The sequence below is a fragment of the Aulonocara sp. 'chitande type north' Nkhata Bay genome, linkage group LG9 (assembly GCF_057382095.1).
Source record: "Aulonocara sp. 'chitande type north' Nkhata Bay isolate Kocher_YH1m ecotype deep benthic linkage group LG9, A_spYH_male_GT1.1, whole genome shotgun sequence".
In the NCBI taxonomy this organism is placed as follows: domain Eukaryota; kingdom Metazoa; phylum Chordata; class Actinopteri; order Cichliformes; family Cichlidae; genus Aulonocara; species Aulonocara sp. 'chitande type north' Nkhata Bay.
In genome coordinates this window covers 17,792,974-17,812,843 of record NC_141352.1, presented here as the reverse complement: position 1 = coordinate 17,812,843, position 19,870 = coordinate 17,792,974, and the positions used below count along the sequence as shown (strand labels likewise).

Here is a 19,870-nt window from a genome sequence, read left to right as displayed (position 1 = left end):
AACCTCTGAGGTCTATGGATGAAGCCTGCTAACAAAGAAAGGAGATATCAACTGAAAACTCTTCTTCTGTCACTTACATAATCAAGATGGCAACAACTGAAATACCAGACTTAACGCTTCCAATTGTGTTACCACAATCATCTTTTATATACAGTTTATGGTCAATACTTTCATAAACTATATGGACAAAAGCACTGGGTCACACCTACTGTTAGCCATGCAGTGTGCCTTTACAAACACAACTGAATACGACTGTGATGCCGTAACAGAAAGGAAATGAAAGCATTTAGGAACCACAGCAACCCAGCCGTGAAGTGGCAGACTATGTAAAGGTCCCCGAGTGCAGTCTCTGCTGACTCAATAACTGCAGAGCTCCTCTGGCATTAACATCAGCACAGAAACTGTGTGCCGGGAGCTTCACGGCATGGGTTTCTATGGCCGACAGCTCTTGTGTAGGAGACCCAGTGCTTTTGTCCAAACTTAAAGCAAATGCTTTACCTCGATTTGCATCTTGAGGTGTGTCTTGAAGTGAGAAAGGAGAGTGAGGAAAATGGAAAGAGACAGTTCGAAGACCTCAGGCACAGAGGAGACCCCATTCTTGGACAGAGCCACACACAGGTACTGCTTGATGGCGTTTATGAACATCTCGTTGGTCTTAAAGATGGGCCCGGCGTTTTGCAGGATGGACAGCAGCAGCTGGAGGGACAAGACCTTCGACCGCAACTCGTGGGACCTGAGACGAGGACAGAAAAGAGGAAGTTAAAATCTTTGATGAAAGCAAGGGGAACAATTGATTCCCCTTCGGAAAGTTACAAAATTAAATTCATCCACAACAATAACATAAGCTTGTTATCATGAATTGACTGTCTCCTTTGAATAGAAAAGAGGGCTTGAATTAAAACACAAAAAAATACCCTGTGCAGTGGTTTGTTTGTGCGCACATATCAATGTGTGAAGCTTCATCTTCTATAGCAGGGGTCGGCAACCTTTCTAATGATGAGTGCCATCTAAAATTTCCTCAGAAGTCAATGTGCCATATCAACCGTTGCATTAGCAATAGATTTAATAATGCTCTACATCAACAGCTACACACTATATAAAACAACTTTATAGAACTATATTTCTAAACAGACGTTGGCATAGTGCAGATCAGCTATTTTGATATGTAGAGCCAAATACTGTCAATAAGGCCTGTGCAATGTTCTTAACACAGTTAAACTTGTCAGGTAGTGATGCCCAGCAGGTGAAAATGCAAGCTCCATGAACACGCACAGCTGTGGATTCCAGCTGCGTTCGTAGTTCTGCAAACTTTGACCCCACAGAGTCGAGCTTTTGAGTTCAATCAGCTGCATTTCGATGTCCTCTGTGTCCAGCCAGTTAAAGAGAGACAAATCCAGCTGCTCGCTAAAGCTTTCTGGTTAGATCAGAAAAGAAAACATTGGTCCATACACCTGAAAGTCCCGAAGACGCATTGTGAATCCTGTCTCGAGTCCATGGATGTATCAGTGTATTTCCGTGGTGCTGATGCTGCGCTGAGCGGACAGCTCCTGAAGCATTTGTGTCGGAATGTGGAAATTTCAGCATCGCTTGAAAAAACTGCCAGCTAGCCACGTCCCTCTCACAGGTAGGCTACGTTATTTTTATCCAATTACAAGTTGAATCTGGTAGTTGGGGTTGTTAGCTAAGATACCGTCATTAAGAAGAACAACTGACGTGTCTATGCGAGCTAATTTGCGATGTGCACCGGTGGCCCGGCCATTTATTTTTTAATGCTCCTTCTCAGATTAATTCACCGCGTGTCGTGCCATCAGTTAAACCCTTCACGTGTCAGCTGTGGCACGAGTGATCAGGGTTGCAGACCCCTGTACTATAGCATTTTACAGATCCAAATCTGCAATAACGCTCAGCGCTGGATAAAACAACCAAAAAAATGTATCTAATCATCTGCCCAAGGCTTTTAACCATGAAAAGTTTTCGTCACAAAATGCTCTTGGCAACCAAAAGAGAAACAAAAATCTCACTAAAACAAAGTACCTATAAGTGACATGATCTGTCCTTCAAGCAAAGTTATTCCACAAAGTGGGAAAAGTGTAACGCACAGTAAAACTAAATCATGCTGTATCTCTGCATCAGAGAGTTAAAAACTTCAACAGCATCAAAGAAATGCTCGGGAAACCAAATCAAACGCCCCTGCGCGTATAGCGTCAGCCCGTCTGAACTGTTTTCCTGCAGCAGCAGGACGAAACGAGTCAAAAATCACACTTTCAGCTACTTTATATTCTGGGTTTGGCTGCTTCTGTGCAATGTCTTCCATCTCTGGCAAGCAGACAAATTAGGATTTATGTGGCACAACAACAGGGTGCCTCTACTTCTCTTTCAATAGCCAAAAAATATGGAGCAAAGGAAAACATACTGCTTTATCGCCAACCAGATTGTTGTGAAGAAAGAAATGCAATGTTAGTACAATGCAAGAAAACTACAACACTAAAAGCATTAAAATAAGAAAGAAAAACGCAGGGTTAAGACAGCTGGCCTCCTTTTCATACCCAAAGACTACATCTGCCTTTATTTTAAGTTTATCCCCCTTAGGATATCCAGAAAAGAGTAGTTAGCACATTGGTGGTTAGCAAATCTAGAATAAAAATCAAGTATTTCTTCAAATTTATAAAACAATAAAATAAAGTAGTTTCTGATGGTGATAATGATAATAATAAAGCCACACTTTCGCCTGTGTGCTCCCTCATGACAGAGTGACAAAGTGTGACTCATGAGGCAGAACAGCCTTGTTAGGAAGGTAAAAGGTTTCTGTCTGGCACTGACACGGCACATCAGTGCTGAGGTAACTGACGTGGCCTTCATTAGACACACACACACACACAAATGGGCACAAACACCATTCTTTCTTTTGAATTTTCAACATTTTCATTAAAAAGCTATTGAGCAAAGGACTGAGATTGCAGTTCATTTCACCGGATTAAAGTAAAATAAAAGTGACGGATGATTAAATAAACGGAACAGTAAACAAACCAGCCAGCAGAGCCTGAATTGAGTTTCACAAAGAAACCAGATGCGGGAAATCCAGTTTCTCAAAAGCTATAGCCATCAGGTCAAGCCAATCGCATGCCCTTTTTGGAAAACCAGAGATGGGTCAGAAGAAATATTACATGAAGGCACATATCTAATTATACTTTTCTGCTGTTAAAAAAAGGGAAGCAGTTAAAATGGGATGAAACCAGGAAGTGATTCAGAAAATGCTGAGTGATGGCTCATTGTCTGCCTTATCATCATGTATCAGAACACTGCAGTTATCATGGGAGCGATCCTCATTTTAAACCATGACTCACATTTGTGCATGTCTATCCCAAAGATGAAACCAAATAAAAATCGAAGCTTTTCATTGGGGGCTTTACTGGAAGCACAATACATCACTAATTCATTTTACTAACAAACAAAGGTTTTTGAAGGAGAATGTCAGCTGGAAAGCATCCAAATAAAACTGATTTTCCACATTCTTTTAGATAACCACATTAAAAATTTCATTTATTTCTCATTAAATGTCAGTAATATGTTTCTCCACTGCAAACTAAGTAATCAAGATTGGGATACAGCAATGAACTGATAGAAAGTAAGTCCAAAACTATTTGGATAATTCATTATTTCAGTTGTTTAGCAGCAAAAATGTTTTACAGTTAGGTCTTACAGTTAATCACTCAGTCATCCATCCATTCATTAGTAGAAGTCGAAGCAAAGACCCAAAGATCTTCCTCCAACTGACCACCTCCCCTCTTAGGTCTACAGGGGGACACCAACGCGCTCCCAAGTCAGAGATATAATCTCTCAAGTGTGCTGGCTCTGTCCTGAGGTCTCTTCCTGGCAGGACAGACCCCAAACACCTCACCTAGGAAGTGCGGTGCCACAAGGCCCAGTCATCCAACCGACAGGAGGGGTTTGGTGCTATGTGGACCGAGGTGGAGCTCTTTGCCGTCCGATCCTCAGTTATTAAACCTGACTTCAAGTGAAACCTCAAATGCCTCTGACATAATTTAAGAGAGTCTGCTTGATGGGTTTTCACAGGCATGAAACCAAACAGAAGTCATTTTATGTATTTTTTACTGCTGTGTCTAAAACTCAGCATTATTTCAGTATCAGGCTGCTATCACACCTTTCCCTCCTAACACAGCATAATTATCTCACTTTTTTTTTGCATAAGTCAAAGGAGTCGAAAATATTAACCAGAAACAGACGAACCAAATAACACACAAGAGCAGTCATTATGTTTAATTTGTATCCTTACTTCGGATCAGGTGGCCCATCTGATAGCGGTTTCATTGACAGCTTGCAGAGCGAGCGAAAGACAAGAAAGGCATCTTTCTGGAGGATGTGGGAGAATTTAGCACCTGGCGGCTGGCCCGGTGCTGCTCCTGATTCCTGCAGACAAACCAGAGAAACAAAAATACTTTTAAAAAATGCCACTTTCACTCTTTATATCCTGTTGAGTGCTTAACATAAACTGTGTGATTATGAGCTTCCAAATCTATTAGATTTCTTTAACAGCAATCACTGAGGAGTGTAATCCTGCATAATTGGTCACATACAGCTGAATGGAAAAATTGTAAATACATAAGAATTGTAGAAAATAGCTATTTTAGCTTAATTTAAAAAAACAAAACAGGTATTCAAAGTGTGTGTGACATGTCTTTCATCATGCTTTTGATTCAAATAGGGTAACATAAAGGTTCACAGTCAAAGCTCTGATCATTTGCAGGTGATGTTAATTTGACATAAAGTAAGCAAGCTGCGTTTCCTGGTACCTGAGTGTCGTTGGATGAGACGGAGAGTCTGTCATCAGGCAGGGAGGGGGTGAAGCTGGCAGAAATAGGTGTGCCGGGGATGCCGTTGGCATGGACGTGCTCGCTGTCGCTACCCACAGTGCCCTCATCCTCCAGGGAGCTCTGGGTGCCCTCTGTTGCCGCTTCTGCAGGCTCTGACTCTGCTGGCTCCCCCTCGCCACCAGACTCCTTGGTGTCAGAGCACAGGTTTGCTGGGTCCAGGCAGTGGCCTGCAGGGTGGAGTTGAATCAACAGGGGTGATACACTAATCTGTAATATTTAAACACCTTAAAATGATCTACAAAAGGGACACAATTTGTTTTTTATGACGAGAAAAGCATTCTAGACTTAGTTTGACGACCTGACGAATTACAAAGAAAGAAGACAGCTCTGGAACATAACCGCCATCTTTCATCTGAGGTTAGCGAAGCAAAGAACTATTCTTCTGTGTGCTCAAAGAATTTGTTTAGGTTTTTAAGCTTTTACCCACAAAGAAAGAGCTCTTTGCTTTTCCCATACACCTCCACGAATGAGCCGCGGAAGTGTCGGGAGGAGAAATTATAAGATAACACTCTTCTAACTCGCTAAGTCTGGGGTAAGCTTTGCACAATGGCTGCAAATCTGCACAGGTTTTTGAGAATTTAAAGATCTCCTACTCCGACAGCAAACTGAAATCTACTTTCAGGAGTTGGCCTCAATAAAGAGCAGCTGGTTGCTGGTTTATTCTTCAGTCAGCCACTTTTTTCACGACGCAATTAGTCACTGCCTTTAAAAATAAAACACCGATTTAAGCAAACAAGCAACAAAGAAATCTTACCTCCTGCAACAGTATTGACCACCTCTTGCAGAATACTTTGGACTATTTCCTGGGCTTTCTCCTCATAGTTTGGGGTCTCCCTGTCCTCCTCCTCAGCTGCCTCTGCATGCTTCTGGGCTGCTGCACCTAAATAAAAACCATGTAAAGTCTGAGTGTACGCCTTGATACGTTGTACATGCAGTCCTGTGAAAAAGAAAGTTCTGTATAGAGTCTCGTGAAAAGCTAGAGGCTGGAAAAAATGGCTTTATTAGTCTTTCATGTTATTGTGGAAGAATTTTGGCCCACTCTTCTTAACAACATTGCTTCAGTTTCTGGAGGTTTGCAGGAATTTGTTTATGCACAGTTCTCTGAAGGTCTCACCATAGCATTTGAGTCAGGCTGAGGTCTGGACACCTTGATTCTTTTCTTCTTCTGTCATTTTGTTGTAGATTTGCTGCTGCACCCAAATTATAGCTTAGAGATCTTTTAAAACCGCGTGTGGAGTGCAGTAAAAGGGGCCAGCATGCAAAAAGTTACAATGTCACTAAAAAACATTTTTATTCTCCTCTTCAGATTCTACAGTAGTTCCCTCATTAAAGGAGCTTCTGCAACACTATCTGTAGTATCAAATATCTGCAACAGAAAACACTGGTTCTTGCAGTTTCTTTTTAATTATTACACCAAACTGCAAAGCATTTTAAGCACGAGGCTTTTACAGTTTGCATTCAAGGTGCTGTTTACTCTGGACAAGTTGATACAACTCAAACGACATGCCACGTGCTCTTGAACGTTACGCCGTGTGCCTGATATATTTAAAGCGACAGTTAAACAGCACTTAGGTGTGAGAGAGTTGATCGCTTTTAGTGGCCAAACATGGTGGCACAGGGAGAGATTAAACTTAAAAAACAAAAAAGCAAGATAATGGGTTCATAATCAGGGAAGAGATATTTTGTGATTGTCCGTGTCTACTGACAGAGAAAGAGAAAATGGAAAAAAAGGAAGAAACTCTGCGTGCAGCCTTACTTTCTGCCGCTGCAGTGGCTTGGTCTGCCTCGGTTTGTTCACTTTCAGCCACGCAGAACTCTGAACCGTTTTCTGGGTCTGGGTTCTCTCCCTTCTCCTCCTGCTCCCTCTGCTCCTCCTGCTCTTTGAGGGCAGACCTGCCGCTGCTCTCCGGGGCCGGTGTCGAGGGCGTCGATGGGGTGGACGGGGTGGTGATGCTGGGAGTCGGAGGGGTGAGGGGCCCGTTGGCCTCCCGTGTCGGACCCTTCGCCGGCGAATGAATGTGGGTCTGGTGCTGGGCGGAGTCTGGCTCGGTGTGCTGAGTGACTGGGGAGTGCTGCCTGTGCCGCTCTCTCTCCAGCTGTTTTGCTTCTTGCAGCTGTAAGCAGGGGTGGGGCCCACACACACACGCACACACAGACAAAACAAAACAGCAAAGCACACATAGACAGACAAAGCATGCAAAGAACAGCAAAAGCATCATAGAAGACAGACGCATGCAACACACAGACACACAGAGGACAAAAAAAAGCAAAGGTTAAGCATATAAACAAACTCATCAACAATTACAAGTCTGATCAGCCTGTCTAGATTCCCTGAAGACTCACTGAGCCACAACACTCCCAGATGTCAAAGCAGAGAACAAAAGATGACTACAGATTGTAGTTGTAGTATACAAAAAAAAAAGCAGTACAGTTTGCCAGCATACATCAGATGTGTGTTCATATGGAGATGCGTATGAAAATGCACGCACTGAGAAGAAAGACATGCCATTAAAAAAAACAGCAATCAGACAAACTTCGAGGAATCGGTTCATGCTGGCCCGTGTCAACGGGGTCTACTCTAACCCGCCGGTGCTGCAAAATATTTCTGGTGGAAAAACGGCTGTCCCGGCTGATGTGTCACAGCTGACATGTGCAACCGCTGCTTCTGACGGGGAGCGCCGCAAAGTGTTGCCATGCTTTAGCCGGGCAGGGCACAGACCAAAAGTGGGTCATAAATCATTTGCACATGCTCATAATCTATTAAAAAAAACATTACATGTTTGTGAAAGTTGTGCTGATTGCCTCCTGGAAAAGGCTTCTGAGAAAACAAAGAGATATTTAAGAAAAAAAAAAACCAGTTTAACACTTCAGTGCTTGACAGCAAACACCGATCCGTACGAGGAAAAAAAATAACTACGAGCAGCGGCAAGAACAAGAACCCAGCGGTGCATTTTGCCATCTGAGCGTGCGTGTGATGATTTGCCGACAATAAAGGTTAAAAGGCAAATGACAGACTCAAGAGTCAAAGAGGAGAGGCGCAGCAGCTTGAAGGGGGGACGTGGGTCACAGATGAAAATACAAACAGTGTGACACATTTACCAAACAATGTGATCTTTCGAGCTACGGCGACTCTCTTTCGAATTCAGAGCTTTAATTAGAAGAACAAATGAGCCAAAATGAATTTGTTTCAATGAATTAGCCTGTCTGTATCCATTACTAGCCATAAGACACAATTACACTATCAGTATTATTACATTCAATCATTTGACTATTACAAAGCAAACCAAAAACTGACTCCTCTCATTAAACTCGTTGCGTCTTACTCTCAAATCAACACTCTCGATAATTAAACCAGACTGCTGATCTTGTCGCATTAAATGTAATCGAATAGATTCAGTGACACGGCATTGCGAATGAAACGATTAGTATTGAATACGAGTGACGGTAGCGGGACAGGACGAAGGCGCCTCGACTGGGAGGTTTGGGCGAAGACAAACTAAGCTCATTATTTAAATGCCACCTCAGTCGGATAGTGTGATAGCTGTGATCACAGCGTGCAGAATACTTCTACACACAGACACACAAAGTGGATCTCCCTGTGCAGCAGCAGCAGCACTGGGCAGGCACAACAATAGGCCTCTGCCTCAAAGTCTGCCTCGTCTACCGACTCCTGCCTCGCATTTCTCCGTCTGACTCGGTATCAATGGCTCATTGTTCTGAAAGCCCTCTCAAGAAGCAAAGCATAAGAAAACTCGTCAGGAATGAGACGGGCGCAGCTGACCTGCTTGTACAGCGTTTACCGCGCCCAGGTGTGACTGTAAACTAAAATGTTAACTGGTGCGGGAGGAAAGCGAGATGATTTGTGGGCAAGTCAACAGAAGCCACAGCAAGCATACGGTGGAAGAAGTGCACAGCATACCTGCTCCTGTGCGGTGCAGGAGCAAAAAGGAGGAGAGAACGGATGAGTGCATGGATGGATGAGTGAGGGAAGGAAAAAAAAAAAAAAAAAAAGCTCTAATGCGCAAACACAGATGCACAGAGAAGAGTTTAGAAGAGGTCGGATCAGGCATGTCACGGCAGTCCTGCACGCTTTACCTGGCGGTCACGCTTTCTGGAGGCCAGAGACCAAGATAGCCTGTGATTTGTAAGCTATGTGTCCAAAAGGAAAGGAGGGAGGCAGGTGAGGAAGGGGGAAAAAGTGTCATTCAAAAAGAAAAAGATGACATTAGAGCAAGCTTTTTTTGCCTTTTTTTCTGAAGGCAATAACTAAAATGTCCCTCTGGACACAAAGCAAACAACAGATTTTAATTAAATCTGGTGGCTCGAGTAAACCAGTCACAGAAAGCAAAGACATTATTTCCAATCCACTCTGACTCCAGATTTGACTGCAGCATAGATTTGTTTAGGCTAGCGCTATAATTTATTTAATACTCATATTAGCTTCACTGGCTTTTATGCATTAGTGACAGCATCAGTGATTCAGACAGCCGCTCCAAAGATGAGCTGTCCATGGTGTCTCTACATAAACAGAATTCTGTGCGATTCGGTGTTTACAGAGGCTTCGAACATACTGCTTGGTTCTCCATGCGTGCGAAGATAACGTTGAGCATCTGTGTGAGCGTGGCCTTGGCTGTGGTCTGATTGATGAGGTTCTTGCTGGCCAGGTAGATGTTGTAACAGGTGCGGACGGCCTGCAGAACAGTACCCTCGTGGATTTCTATATGCTGAGACGTCACCGCTGTCAAGAGAGCCTGAAAGGAAAGACCAAAAACTACCATTAACTGCTGACGCAGGACGAGAAAAAGCCGAGAATCGCAGCTGCGCAAAAAACCAAAAGCCAAACACTGATGCAGTCAAGAACAGCTGGACGTTTCAGCATTCGAAATCTTAAATGCAAACATCTCTCAAAAGTATAGGGCTGTGCGATATGACCAAAATCTCATATCCCGATATAAGACATTTATCGTCCTGACAACGATATAAATCACAAAATCTTCTGTAAATTCTGTGAATCTCGGGCAGCTCGACTTGTGTAAAGTGTTTCCAGCTGGGCGTCGTGTACCTGGAGACGAATGTTTTAACCGATGCATGAAACTACACATTTTTAGGCAAAGGTTGTAACGGCCGCCGTTTTCTTTGTGAGTATTTATTACACGCCGTGCTGCGGGGAAAAGCCTGTTCTAACGTTTGAGTCTAAGGTTTATTTTTTAGCACCTGACGGCTCTTTTTTGCTTCTCATCCGTCAAAACTCTGCATACTCAATCACATGATTCAGTTTGTTTTGAAAAGTCTCAACAGGATCTTGAGCTTTATTGTGAAAGGTTTACGTGGAAAACAAACAAGCGGACAGCGGAGCCACGCGATGGTTTTACCATCGTTGTTGCTAACGACAACATGTAAAAACAGGCGCTTGTCCGTCTGTAGTGTGGTTATATTAAATATAAGAGAACGAGAGAACTTTAAGAAATTAATATAGCTACAGGTCACTACAGTAACCGTCAAAACGATGAAAAAATATTGCTGTAAACAGTTTATTTTGCAACACCACGAAACAAACGATAGCGTAATAGAAAACGATAGACGTTTGTATATCGTCATCCCATATATATCGTTATATTGAACAGCCCTACAAAAGTATGTCAGAAAATCTAGTTTATTGAACTTTTTCTGATGCACAAACTTCAAATAAGCTCATAACCTCACAGCTACGAGGGAGGAATCCCCGCCCACAGACCTAAATAGGGTCACTCACAGGTGTAAAAAAGGGGAGCAGCCATGAAGCTAAGTAGAAGTCTTTAAAACCAAAGTCACTGTGGCTTTGTCCATTTTTATATAGTCTATCGGGAGAACAACACAATACACCACAAAGCAGGGACAGCAAGTTATTAACAATAAATATAAAACAGATTCACAACTAATATTAAAACTTAAATAGTTGCCACTATCACTGACTTTGTCAGGTAAGTCTCCGAGATAAAATGAAAAAGTAATCGTATTTACAATATAATTACAGATTGTTTTTCAAATGACATACATATTAATAAGGTAAAATAATATTGTATTATTCAACAGTCCAGCAGGATTATCTGCTGCAGCCACAAACAGCAAGTGTTATTAAAGATTGCTGCAGATCAAAGCCACATAAAGACACAGATGTGGTCTTTTAAGGAATGACTGTCGGCTAATTAAATTCTCTAAAGTGTGTATTGAGCGTGTCTGCGACAAGCTGCGATATGTCAGAAGAGGGGGACGGCAGCACACCTTAATAATCTGTAGCTGCACGCCCTCGTCAGTCTGAGGTCCTTGAAAACAAGCGCAGATGGTCTCGATGATCCTGTCGATGAGCTTCTTGCCCGGAGCCGTGCTGTCCGGGGCGCTGCCCGTCAGGTGGCCATACGCTATCAGCTTCTAAAAGTCACACGAACATGCAGACGTAAACACACATATGCAAAAACACAACTAAACGACCTGGTAGCATGGAATTAAAAGAACTTATTTTTCTTCAAAGACATCCAAAGATACAGTAAAGGCAGAGCCCAGCACACAGTTCGCTGCCATAAAGTAACACTCGTGCAAGCATTCGGGGGCCTGCGGTGTGACTTGTCCCGCCACTGACCTGTAAACAGTCGAGCGAGGTGATGACGATGCGGGGACATTTGGATTGACATGCCAGCTCAAACGGCAAGAAGTACTTGTCGGCTTCAATGAAGTTGGTCTTTGATTTGATTGGCGGTAAAGTGCTGGAACCTGATTTGCCATCTCCACCGGGTGGACTGGGGAGGGAAGGAAAATAAATACATTTTAAAAAAGAGGAAGAAAGGGACAGAGACTGTGAGATAAACACTGTGGCTCCGCGGTCCCGTCTGTCATCTGGAGTCACAAGAAAAGAAACGGGGCATAAAAATCAACATGACACACTAACACTTTTGTTGACATCCAAGCCTGAAACAAACACGAAAAAGCGCCGGGGATGGCGTGCTTCACTATAAAGAACAACCTCTGCTTGCTCCACAGCTGAAGCAGGACATCAAACAAGCTAAACCAAAGAAGACCCTGTGCTTTATCCTGTTCCTGAGGGGGAAAATGAATAGTAAGAACAGATTTTATTACACTGAATTTAATGTAGTGCCTGGGGTAGTAATCCCAGAGGTTTTGTAATTCAAGCTTTGCCATGGGTCCATGCTGATAAAGCATCTCCTCCTGCACGACTGGTAACTGCACAGCTATTTTTTCGGAATTTTTAAAAGACCGGAGACAGCCTTAAAATATAGACCATCGCTTTCAGCAGCCATGTCTTTACAGCATCCCTAAGCGCTACCACCACACCCAGACTGCACAAGCTGGAAGAGGAGAAGAACAGAGAAAGGGAGGGAGACGGCTAGCGGTGGAGGGGGCTGCATTGTTTATGTCTTGGCAACGGAAAAAGGACGAGTTCAGCTCTTTTTTAGAGGGACGACCACGCCGAGCATAGAAGGGCACAATCAGAGACAGAGAAAGAAGCGAGGACGGATCGCTTGTACAAGAAGAGAAGAGGGAAAAAAAGGATTCAGAGCCAGTTAAAAACAAAAGGAGGCATCAAGCAGCATGAATTCACCAGGAAAATGAGGGTGCTCAGAGAAGAGCAGAAGAAGGGAGAACGCTTAGAGCGCTGGAAAGGAATATAATATAAGTTGTCTGAAAGCAGCCGAGGAAATGGGTATTAATTACCACAAATTAAAGATGATTGGACAGGGAAGGAGCTACAAATATCGAGCATAAAAATGGAAAACATGAACCCGTTTACCAGGCTTACAGTCTTCTTCAAAAACATTGTGGACAACAACATTAAAATGATTAAAAAGATCTTTGCTATGATTCAGCAAGAGCATCCACTCTGTCAGCTTATTACTGGTCTGACCCAGTCTCAATTTCTCTCTCAGCTATTATGTTGTGGATCTGCAGGGAGCTCGTCTCCGCTGGTTTATCCCTGAACTCCCTGCTTAATGTCACCTGGCCTGCTCAGCCCTTTATTATAAGCCCAATGTCAGGCTCAGGCTGCTTATAAAACATAAACACTTTAAAACTGAGTTCTAGTCAGACAGCACAGCCAGCACATCCTGCAGCTATGTTATTACATGGAACTGAATACTGCATTCAATTAAATGCTGAAGTCAAAGGCTCATCTTTATCTTGGAAACAAGCGCTTAAAAATCCTTACTGGAGCCATGTTTCCTTACAAGCTCTCAATCAGGTCACATGTGCTTTCATTAGCAGCTGCACTTTGCTTTTAATTTCATAGCTTTCAAAGCTTATCTAATTTCCTGGCAAAGAAAACGAAAAGAATGCATAGAATTTATCTTATTGTGTACTACTTCAGGACTTCAGGGCTGCCGGTTGGTCAAATCTGTCACCTTTGGACAGAACCAGAGCGTTTCCTCCATCTTTATCCTGAGCTAATCTCTACAAAGATACATCAGCATTTAAATAAGCACAGTTCTCAGACGAGGGAGAGAAAATCGGGTGCTGGAAGCTTTCAGTCTGTTTGCATTACATGCTGTGTTGGCCGATCATACAGCAGGCTTTGGCCTGTATGCAGGTAAACAGTCTGTGTTTTGGCAAATGCAATCCCCATTTTGCTTTTCACACCGACTCCAAACCAGTGTCCATTTCCTGATGACAATTTAACTTTGAGCTTTTTAAAAAAATGTATTGACATTCTTAAAGAAAGACCTGTGCACAAAACAGGAAGTGGTAAAGCGTCAGAATGCTGGCTGTTGTTTCTAGATGCTACGCCATATGGACAAAAGTATTAGGACACACCTCGTTGCCACAGGTTTATAAGAAAGAAAAAAAAAACCAAGCAATTCGCCATGCAGTCTGCCTTCACAAGCACTTGTAAAAGAATGGGTCGCTCTAAAGAGCGTAGCACTGTAACAGGATGCTACTGTTGCAACAAGGCAGTTTGTGCAATTTCTTTCCGACTAGTTCAACTGCAAGTGGTATTATTACAAAGTAGGGCTGCCACGATTAGTCGACTAGTCACGATTACGTCGACTATCAAAATCGTCGACGACTGATTTAATAGTCGACGCGTCGTTTGAAGCTTTGTAAGATCACAAAAGGCGCAGGAATAAGTGGCAGGATTTAAGAGTGTAATAACGGACTGAAACAGAAGATGGCAGCACTGCATGTACAAGGATGCCAGCTGCCGTTAAACCCCGAAGAAGAAAAAGCTTTGTCCCAGAATTCATAGCGCAGCCCAGCTCAGTTTACAACGATGGCGGCAGCTAGTTAGTTTTAATATTACTCTTATTATTCTTTCTGGGTCACAAATTAAACGTTTAACATATTTTCAGGCGAGAATGTAGCTGTGTAAACCTCAAATAACTGCTCAGTTATTCAAGACACCACATATTTTCAAAAGCGCTCCGACGTTTTCGGAGACGTCTGTTACCCACTAGCTCGATAGCGAGCCGGGGGCTAGGTCACTAGCACGGTGAGAACACCGGACTCCCGGCAAATCGTTTTCAAACCCACTGCTGTCTTTCGCTACTCAGGTTAAACATGATATATAAGTCACTTAGATAACTTCAAAATGTTATTGTTTGGCTTTTTTTAGTATTTTATTTGTTCCTGAGTAAATCGGTTTGGCTGAGATTAAAGTTATAGTTTTTACACAGCTGAATAAACGTCAAGCAGACAGCTGATCATCAGAAGTGTGAGATGCTGGGGAAAATACTCCGGTGTCCCGTTATATTTTAGATAGCAAGGAGTTTATTAACTTTCACCGAAACAATCTGCAAATTTCATTAAAATTTAATAAACTATCATCTTGTCTTTTTTTTTTTAGTTAGCACATACCTTAAACACTTAAAGCTGTAAGCTAATGATAGTTATATAAGAGCAGATGCTGCTGGTGCAATAAGCTGTATGTTTTACGTCCAATGGATGCATGCTCTGATTAGTCGACTAATCGCAAAAATAATCGGTGACTAGTCGACTATCAAAATAATCCTTTGTGGCAGCCCTATTACAAACTGAAAGGCATTAGGAACACAGCAGCTCAAAGTTACAAAGCTGGGTCGCTGCGTGCTGAGACACATAAAAGTTGCCAACCCTTGCTGACTCTATACCGACAGAGCTCCAGTCCTCCTCTGACATTAACATCAGCACAAAAGCTGTGTACTGGGAGCTTCATAGCATGGGTTACCATGGCTGAGCAGCTGTAATTACAGTGTATGTTATCAAAGTATGGCAGACGGGTTTATTGGAAGACCAAAAGCTGGATCTAGTCTTGCAGATTAGTGCGTTATCGACGCTGTAATTTTTGGCAAGAATGCAATTTTAAAGACACTTACTTGAAACCAAGATACAGAACAAGTCCTGAGAATATTGGAAAGTTTCAATGTTTAGTGGTCCCAGAAAACTGAGAAAACCTAATTCATGTAAACTCATGTAAACTGTACCGAGTGCAGGTCACTTTGTAGAGCTTAAATGTTTGATCTTTCAGGCCTTTACGTGGTGTGGTAGTTAACTGATAAGAGCATTTTTTTAAGATTATGAAATGATTCTGGAATAATTTCCTAAAACACCATTAATGGTTTTCATACAACATGAGCTTTATGTGGCTGCTTTGTTTAAATATCACAGTGATTAGATTAGCCAGTAATGCTTAGTACCCGTTTCCTTAGCATATATTTAGCTATCGTAACAAGATTTGATTTTAAACAGTGATTTGAAATGTACTTAGTTAGACACTGCCCATGCCTACTATTGCAATTACATTACAGAATGAATGCACAGAGAAAACCTATTTAAACTGGGCTGCAGGCTCAACCAGGGTGTTTGTATTCATAAGTAGCAAAGCTAGAGTATTGCATCTATCCGAAAAGAGTTGTAAAGCACCTGAGGTGAAAACACAAGCAGCAATACTTCTGTGAGCCTGGTGCTGGCTGCACAGAATCCCTAACCTTAAAATTCAGATGAATTTTGAGTCACTGGTAAATCTAATTTGGAGAGAAGTGAGTGAAATAATAGGGAAGGATTGTGTGCGAAGGGGAAAATGATGAGGGACAGAAATGTAAGTGGGAAATAAAAATGAGCTGGCGTGAGGAAGAAAGGATGGGGAAGAGGCGAGGTGGCATTCATGCTACATTTCATTCCAAAGCCCATAATACTTCGAAGCCCATTCATGAGCACCCCACACATTCTCACACACACACACACACACACACACACACACACACACACACACACACACACACACACACACACACACACACACACACACACACACACACACACACACACACACACACACACACATTAGGCAGAGCTTCATGAAGAAATCCATTAATGAGAAGGCAAGACACTGTTGGGAACAAGCCAGGCAGAGAGCCACAAACAAAAACACCAGAGACATGCACATGAACACCCACACACGCACACACACATACACAGTTTTAATCCCCTTTACGCGTCTGAACACAGGCAAAAGCAGCAGAAAGACTTGCAAGTGAGTCATGAATTTTACAGTGCCTGAACACGCAGGGAGTGACAAAACCCGTGAAATGACCTTTGCTGCCTTATTGTGTGACTCCATTCATCAACTGCTTACCTTAATTTTTCCGATTCTTCTTTGATTTCCTCTGAAAGACAGAAAAAAAAGTAACATGTTAAATAAGTCAAATATAGGAATCTGTGGACAGTATTTTACATATTTTTTAATATCTGAAAGCTCATATTATGCATGGCCAAAAGTTTCAAATGATCAGGTCAATTTATGCAGAAATAATCCCTCCAAACTGACATCTATGTGCAGCCACCAATTTCCTTCCCAGAGGAACTGTTGGCACCCTTCAATAAGGTTTTAGCTGGAGCCAAAGGAAAATTAATTAATTCTGGACAATAGATGTTTATGGTTTAGCAAATATTCATAAATGACAACAAAGTGTTTCAGTTTCACACCTCCCAAAGGCTGATTCAGAGTGAGGACCCCCCCCTGCCTCCAAGCTACAATGCAGCTGCACACATCCAACATATCTGCAATCTTAGTGCATCAACATAGTAAATTTTCAAACACATCTGCATTCAAAAGATCTAAGTTGATGCTTTAAGTTGATGCGGTCACTGAACAGCTTGTTGGGGTGGGGTTCCGCCTGAATGCGCTTGTTTCGTCATGGTGATGGTCTTGTTTGCGTCCCTAACGGCAACTAGAGAGGAGACTGGTTTGTGTATTGCCTCAGCTGCAGCACTCAGTCCCCAAAATGTAATCATTATTCAGTGTGCGCCGTGTCCGTGAGCCAGGCCAACATTTGTGTTTATTTCACAGATCTCCAGGCTTGAAAGCAGTTGTATGAACTTGCTGAGCACTGACACAGAAGAGCAGGAAAATAAGAGAGGCAGACACACAGAGGGAGGGATGAGAGAGAGAGATGGAGAAGCTGAGACAGAAATAGAGCTAGAGAGAGCGGAAGAGAGGCCAATTGGTACTAGACATTAAAGGGAGCCTTCAATGAGGAAGCTTTTAAAAAACACAGTGTCAATCGTCCTCACAGAATTGCACGAGCCTAGCGATGATTGGGAAAAACCCCAGTAATGAAATGACAGCTCAATTATTTCACTGCTGGAAGGCTAACGGGTCCTTTCAAAGAAATCCACTTGGTGAGAATATTTAGCTCTTAACACTGTGGAAGTAAATTAAAGCTGGTTTCAACCATGTTTGACTGCGCAACTCAGGAGAGGACGATTTTCCGAACTGTCTGATGCTAATTTATACATCCGTTTACATGCAGTCACAACCGGCCCACAGGACTTTTGTTCACATGGATTCAAATCTGACATAAGATCAAAGCAATGATCATCTTTTAACGTCTTTATTCTACAGCAGACAGAACAGGATCGTGACTGCTATGTCTAAATCATCTATTTAATAATTAATGAATAACAAGGCTGTGACAGTTTCCCCCATTCTCTTGATTCAGTTAAAAAGCATGATTGTAGAAGCTGAGCTGATACTAAGGCAGATATTTTCACTTATTAGCAACAGGACATCAGAGGATCTATCTCACCTTATGCCTAGCATCCATTTTTCAACATATATTTCTAGTATATGCTCTGAATATGAAACATGTAATCGGTAAACAAATGATATTTGACCTGAAATTGCGAGACAGAGATTAAGTATTAGTGTATGTTATCTGAATTGGTTACATAATTTCGAGGTTACATAGGAGTGGGAAATCATGTGTGCCTTCAGAGATAACGAATCATATTACAGTGATTATCATGATGTTGCTTAACAACAGACAGAAGACTGTAGATCAGCACATCTCTGAACAACATTTCTCTGCCACATATAAAACTGCACAGGAACGAGTCAAGAGACACAACAAAGAAACCCAAGAGTTCAAATCCATGGCCTCCATGCAGTCCCAAAGGATCCACTCCAGTATACCCAAGGAGGACCCGCACTATAGTGAGAAGGGGGTTTTAACATTGTGGCTGATTGAGCTATTCTTCCATACTTAGCCATCTTCACCTGGTTTGTTGTCACCCTGTGTGTGTTTGTGCAGGAGCTGTATGTAGCCCAACGCACAGTGTCAAAAAACAGGGTTCCTGCTGCTTTGTTTTAGATGCAAAAGTCTCAGATATTCTCAAACTGGTTTCTTGAGCATGAGCAATGAGTTCATTGTACTCCAATGCACTCCATAGCCACCAAATCTCAATCCAATAGAGGACCTCTGGGATGGGCTGGAACAGCAGATTCACATCATAGATGTGCAGCTGATAAATTTGCAACAGCTGTGTGATGCTGTCATGTCGATATGGACCAAAATCTCTGAGGAATTCTTCCAGCACCCATGTTGAATCTGTGCCACAAAAGGATCAAGGCAGTTCTCAAGGCCAACATGGTACTAGCAAGGTGTGCCGAATTAGGTGTCGATTGCCGACCAATTGTTTAGGGCTGAAACAATTAGTCGGCATAATCGATGACGCCCATAAATAAAATTCTCAACGCGTCATATGTGCTTTTGTAACTGCATTACACTACAGGAAGCTATGGTGGCAGTATCGCCTATATCGCCTGCCAAGACTTTACAAGAACGAAGAAGAACTTAGTTCGCAAATGGCAAAACAGGAGGAGGGAAGAAAATGGAAAGCATTTCACAGAAAACAATAAAGTTTGTGCAACGCAGAGCTTTCCTTCCACGACAGCACTACTGCAGTGCACGAGCATTTGAGACACTGGCACCCTGAAGCTGTAATATCAACTCTGAATGGGTCAGTTTTAGAGTTAGAGTTAAGTTAGTGTGTCGCATTGATACCTCGTTTAGTGAACACCATTTCAATTTTGACCAAACCTTGACCAATTAGCTCTTAAGAAATAGTCTCCAAAGTGAATAATCATTAACGTCCGATCTTTCAGATTTCTATCCCTTCAGTTTAACAGGAAAAAAGCAAACGTGATAGAAAAAGACCCAGTCAAACATCAGTGCTACATCACTGCAGGCACTGCATGTTACCATGAAAGAAAACATGGTGTAAAATTGCATCTCTCCTGCTCTGCTTACTGTCGGTATTGCATGACACTAAAATTCCAATAAGTCTCTAGAGGCCTCTATTATGGGATGTGTGAAACTATAATCGTGCTGACCCCTGGCTATTCCACTATCAACATTAGCTTCACGTCAAGCAATTATTTGGATTGCTATCAGATTTATGCAAATGCACAGAGAAGTCAAACAAGCAGCCAGTACAAAACCAGTCATTTTGACAGGAGGGGTGGGGACTGTCACGTTGACTGTGTAAGTAAGCATCAAGTAATTAGCTCCGTGCATCGATGAGAAACTGTCACCTCAGGATTTGAACACTGAAACCATAGCAACAGTGGCTGGTGGTAATAATGATAAGGAGGAACAGTGCTGGACACTCCTAGGATTGGACAGACATGAGATGGATGTTAAAGTTATGGAAATTTATGGCCGCTTTGCCAGTCG

The 19,870-nt window shown here is 42.5% G+C and overlaps 1 protein-coding gene across 2 annotated transcripts in view; it reads right to left on the bottom strand.

Annotated features, from left to right (window-relative positions):
• arfgef1 (ADP-ribosylation factor guanine nucleotide-exchange factor 1 (brefeldin A-inhibited)) overlaps positions 1 to 19,870 on the bottom strand; it is a 53,305-nt gene that overhangs the window by 20,728 nt on the left and 12,707 nt on the right. The window contains exons 2-11 of one of the 2 annotated variants that reach the window (XM_086306178.1): positions 16,489 to 16,519; positions 11,509 to 11,665; positions 11,154 to 11,300; positions 9,464 to 9,643; positions 8,988 to 9,041; positions 6,649 to 7,006; positions 5,647 to 5,772; positions 4,812 to 5,059; positions 4,295 to 4,428; positions 499 to 733 (exon numbers count right to left, since the gene is read on the bottom strand). In XM_086306178.1, coding sequence (XP_086162304.1) covers positions 499 to 733; positions 4,295 to 4,428; positions 4,812 to 5,059; positions 5,647 to 5,772; positions 6,649 to 7,006; positions 8,988 to 9,041; positions 9,464 to 9,643; positions 11,154 to 11,300; positions 11,509 to 11,665; positions 16,489 to 16,519 — 1,670 coding nt within the window. The remainder of the gene's footprint in view (positions 1 to 498; positions 734 to 4,294; positions 4,429 to 4,811; positions 5,060 to 5,646; positions 5,773 to 6,648; positions 7,007 to 8,987; positions 9,042 to 9,463; positions 9,644 to 11,153; positions 11,301 to 11,508; positions 11,666 to 16,488; positions 16,520 to 19,870) is intronic. The other variant, XM_086306179.1, reaches the window with a different exon arrangement.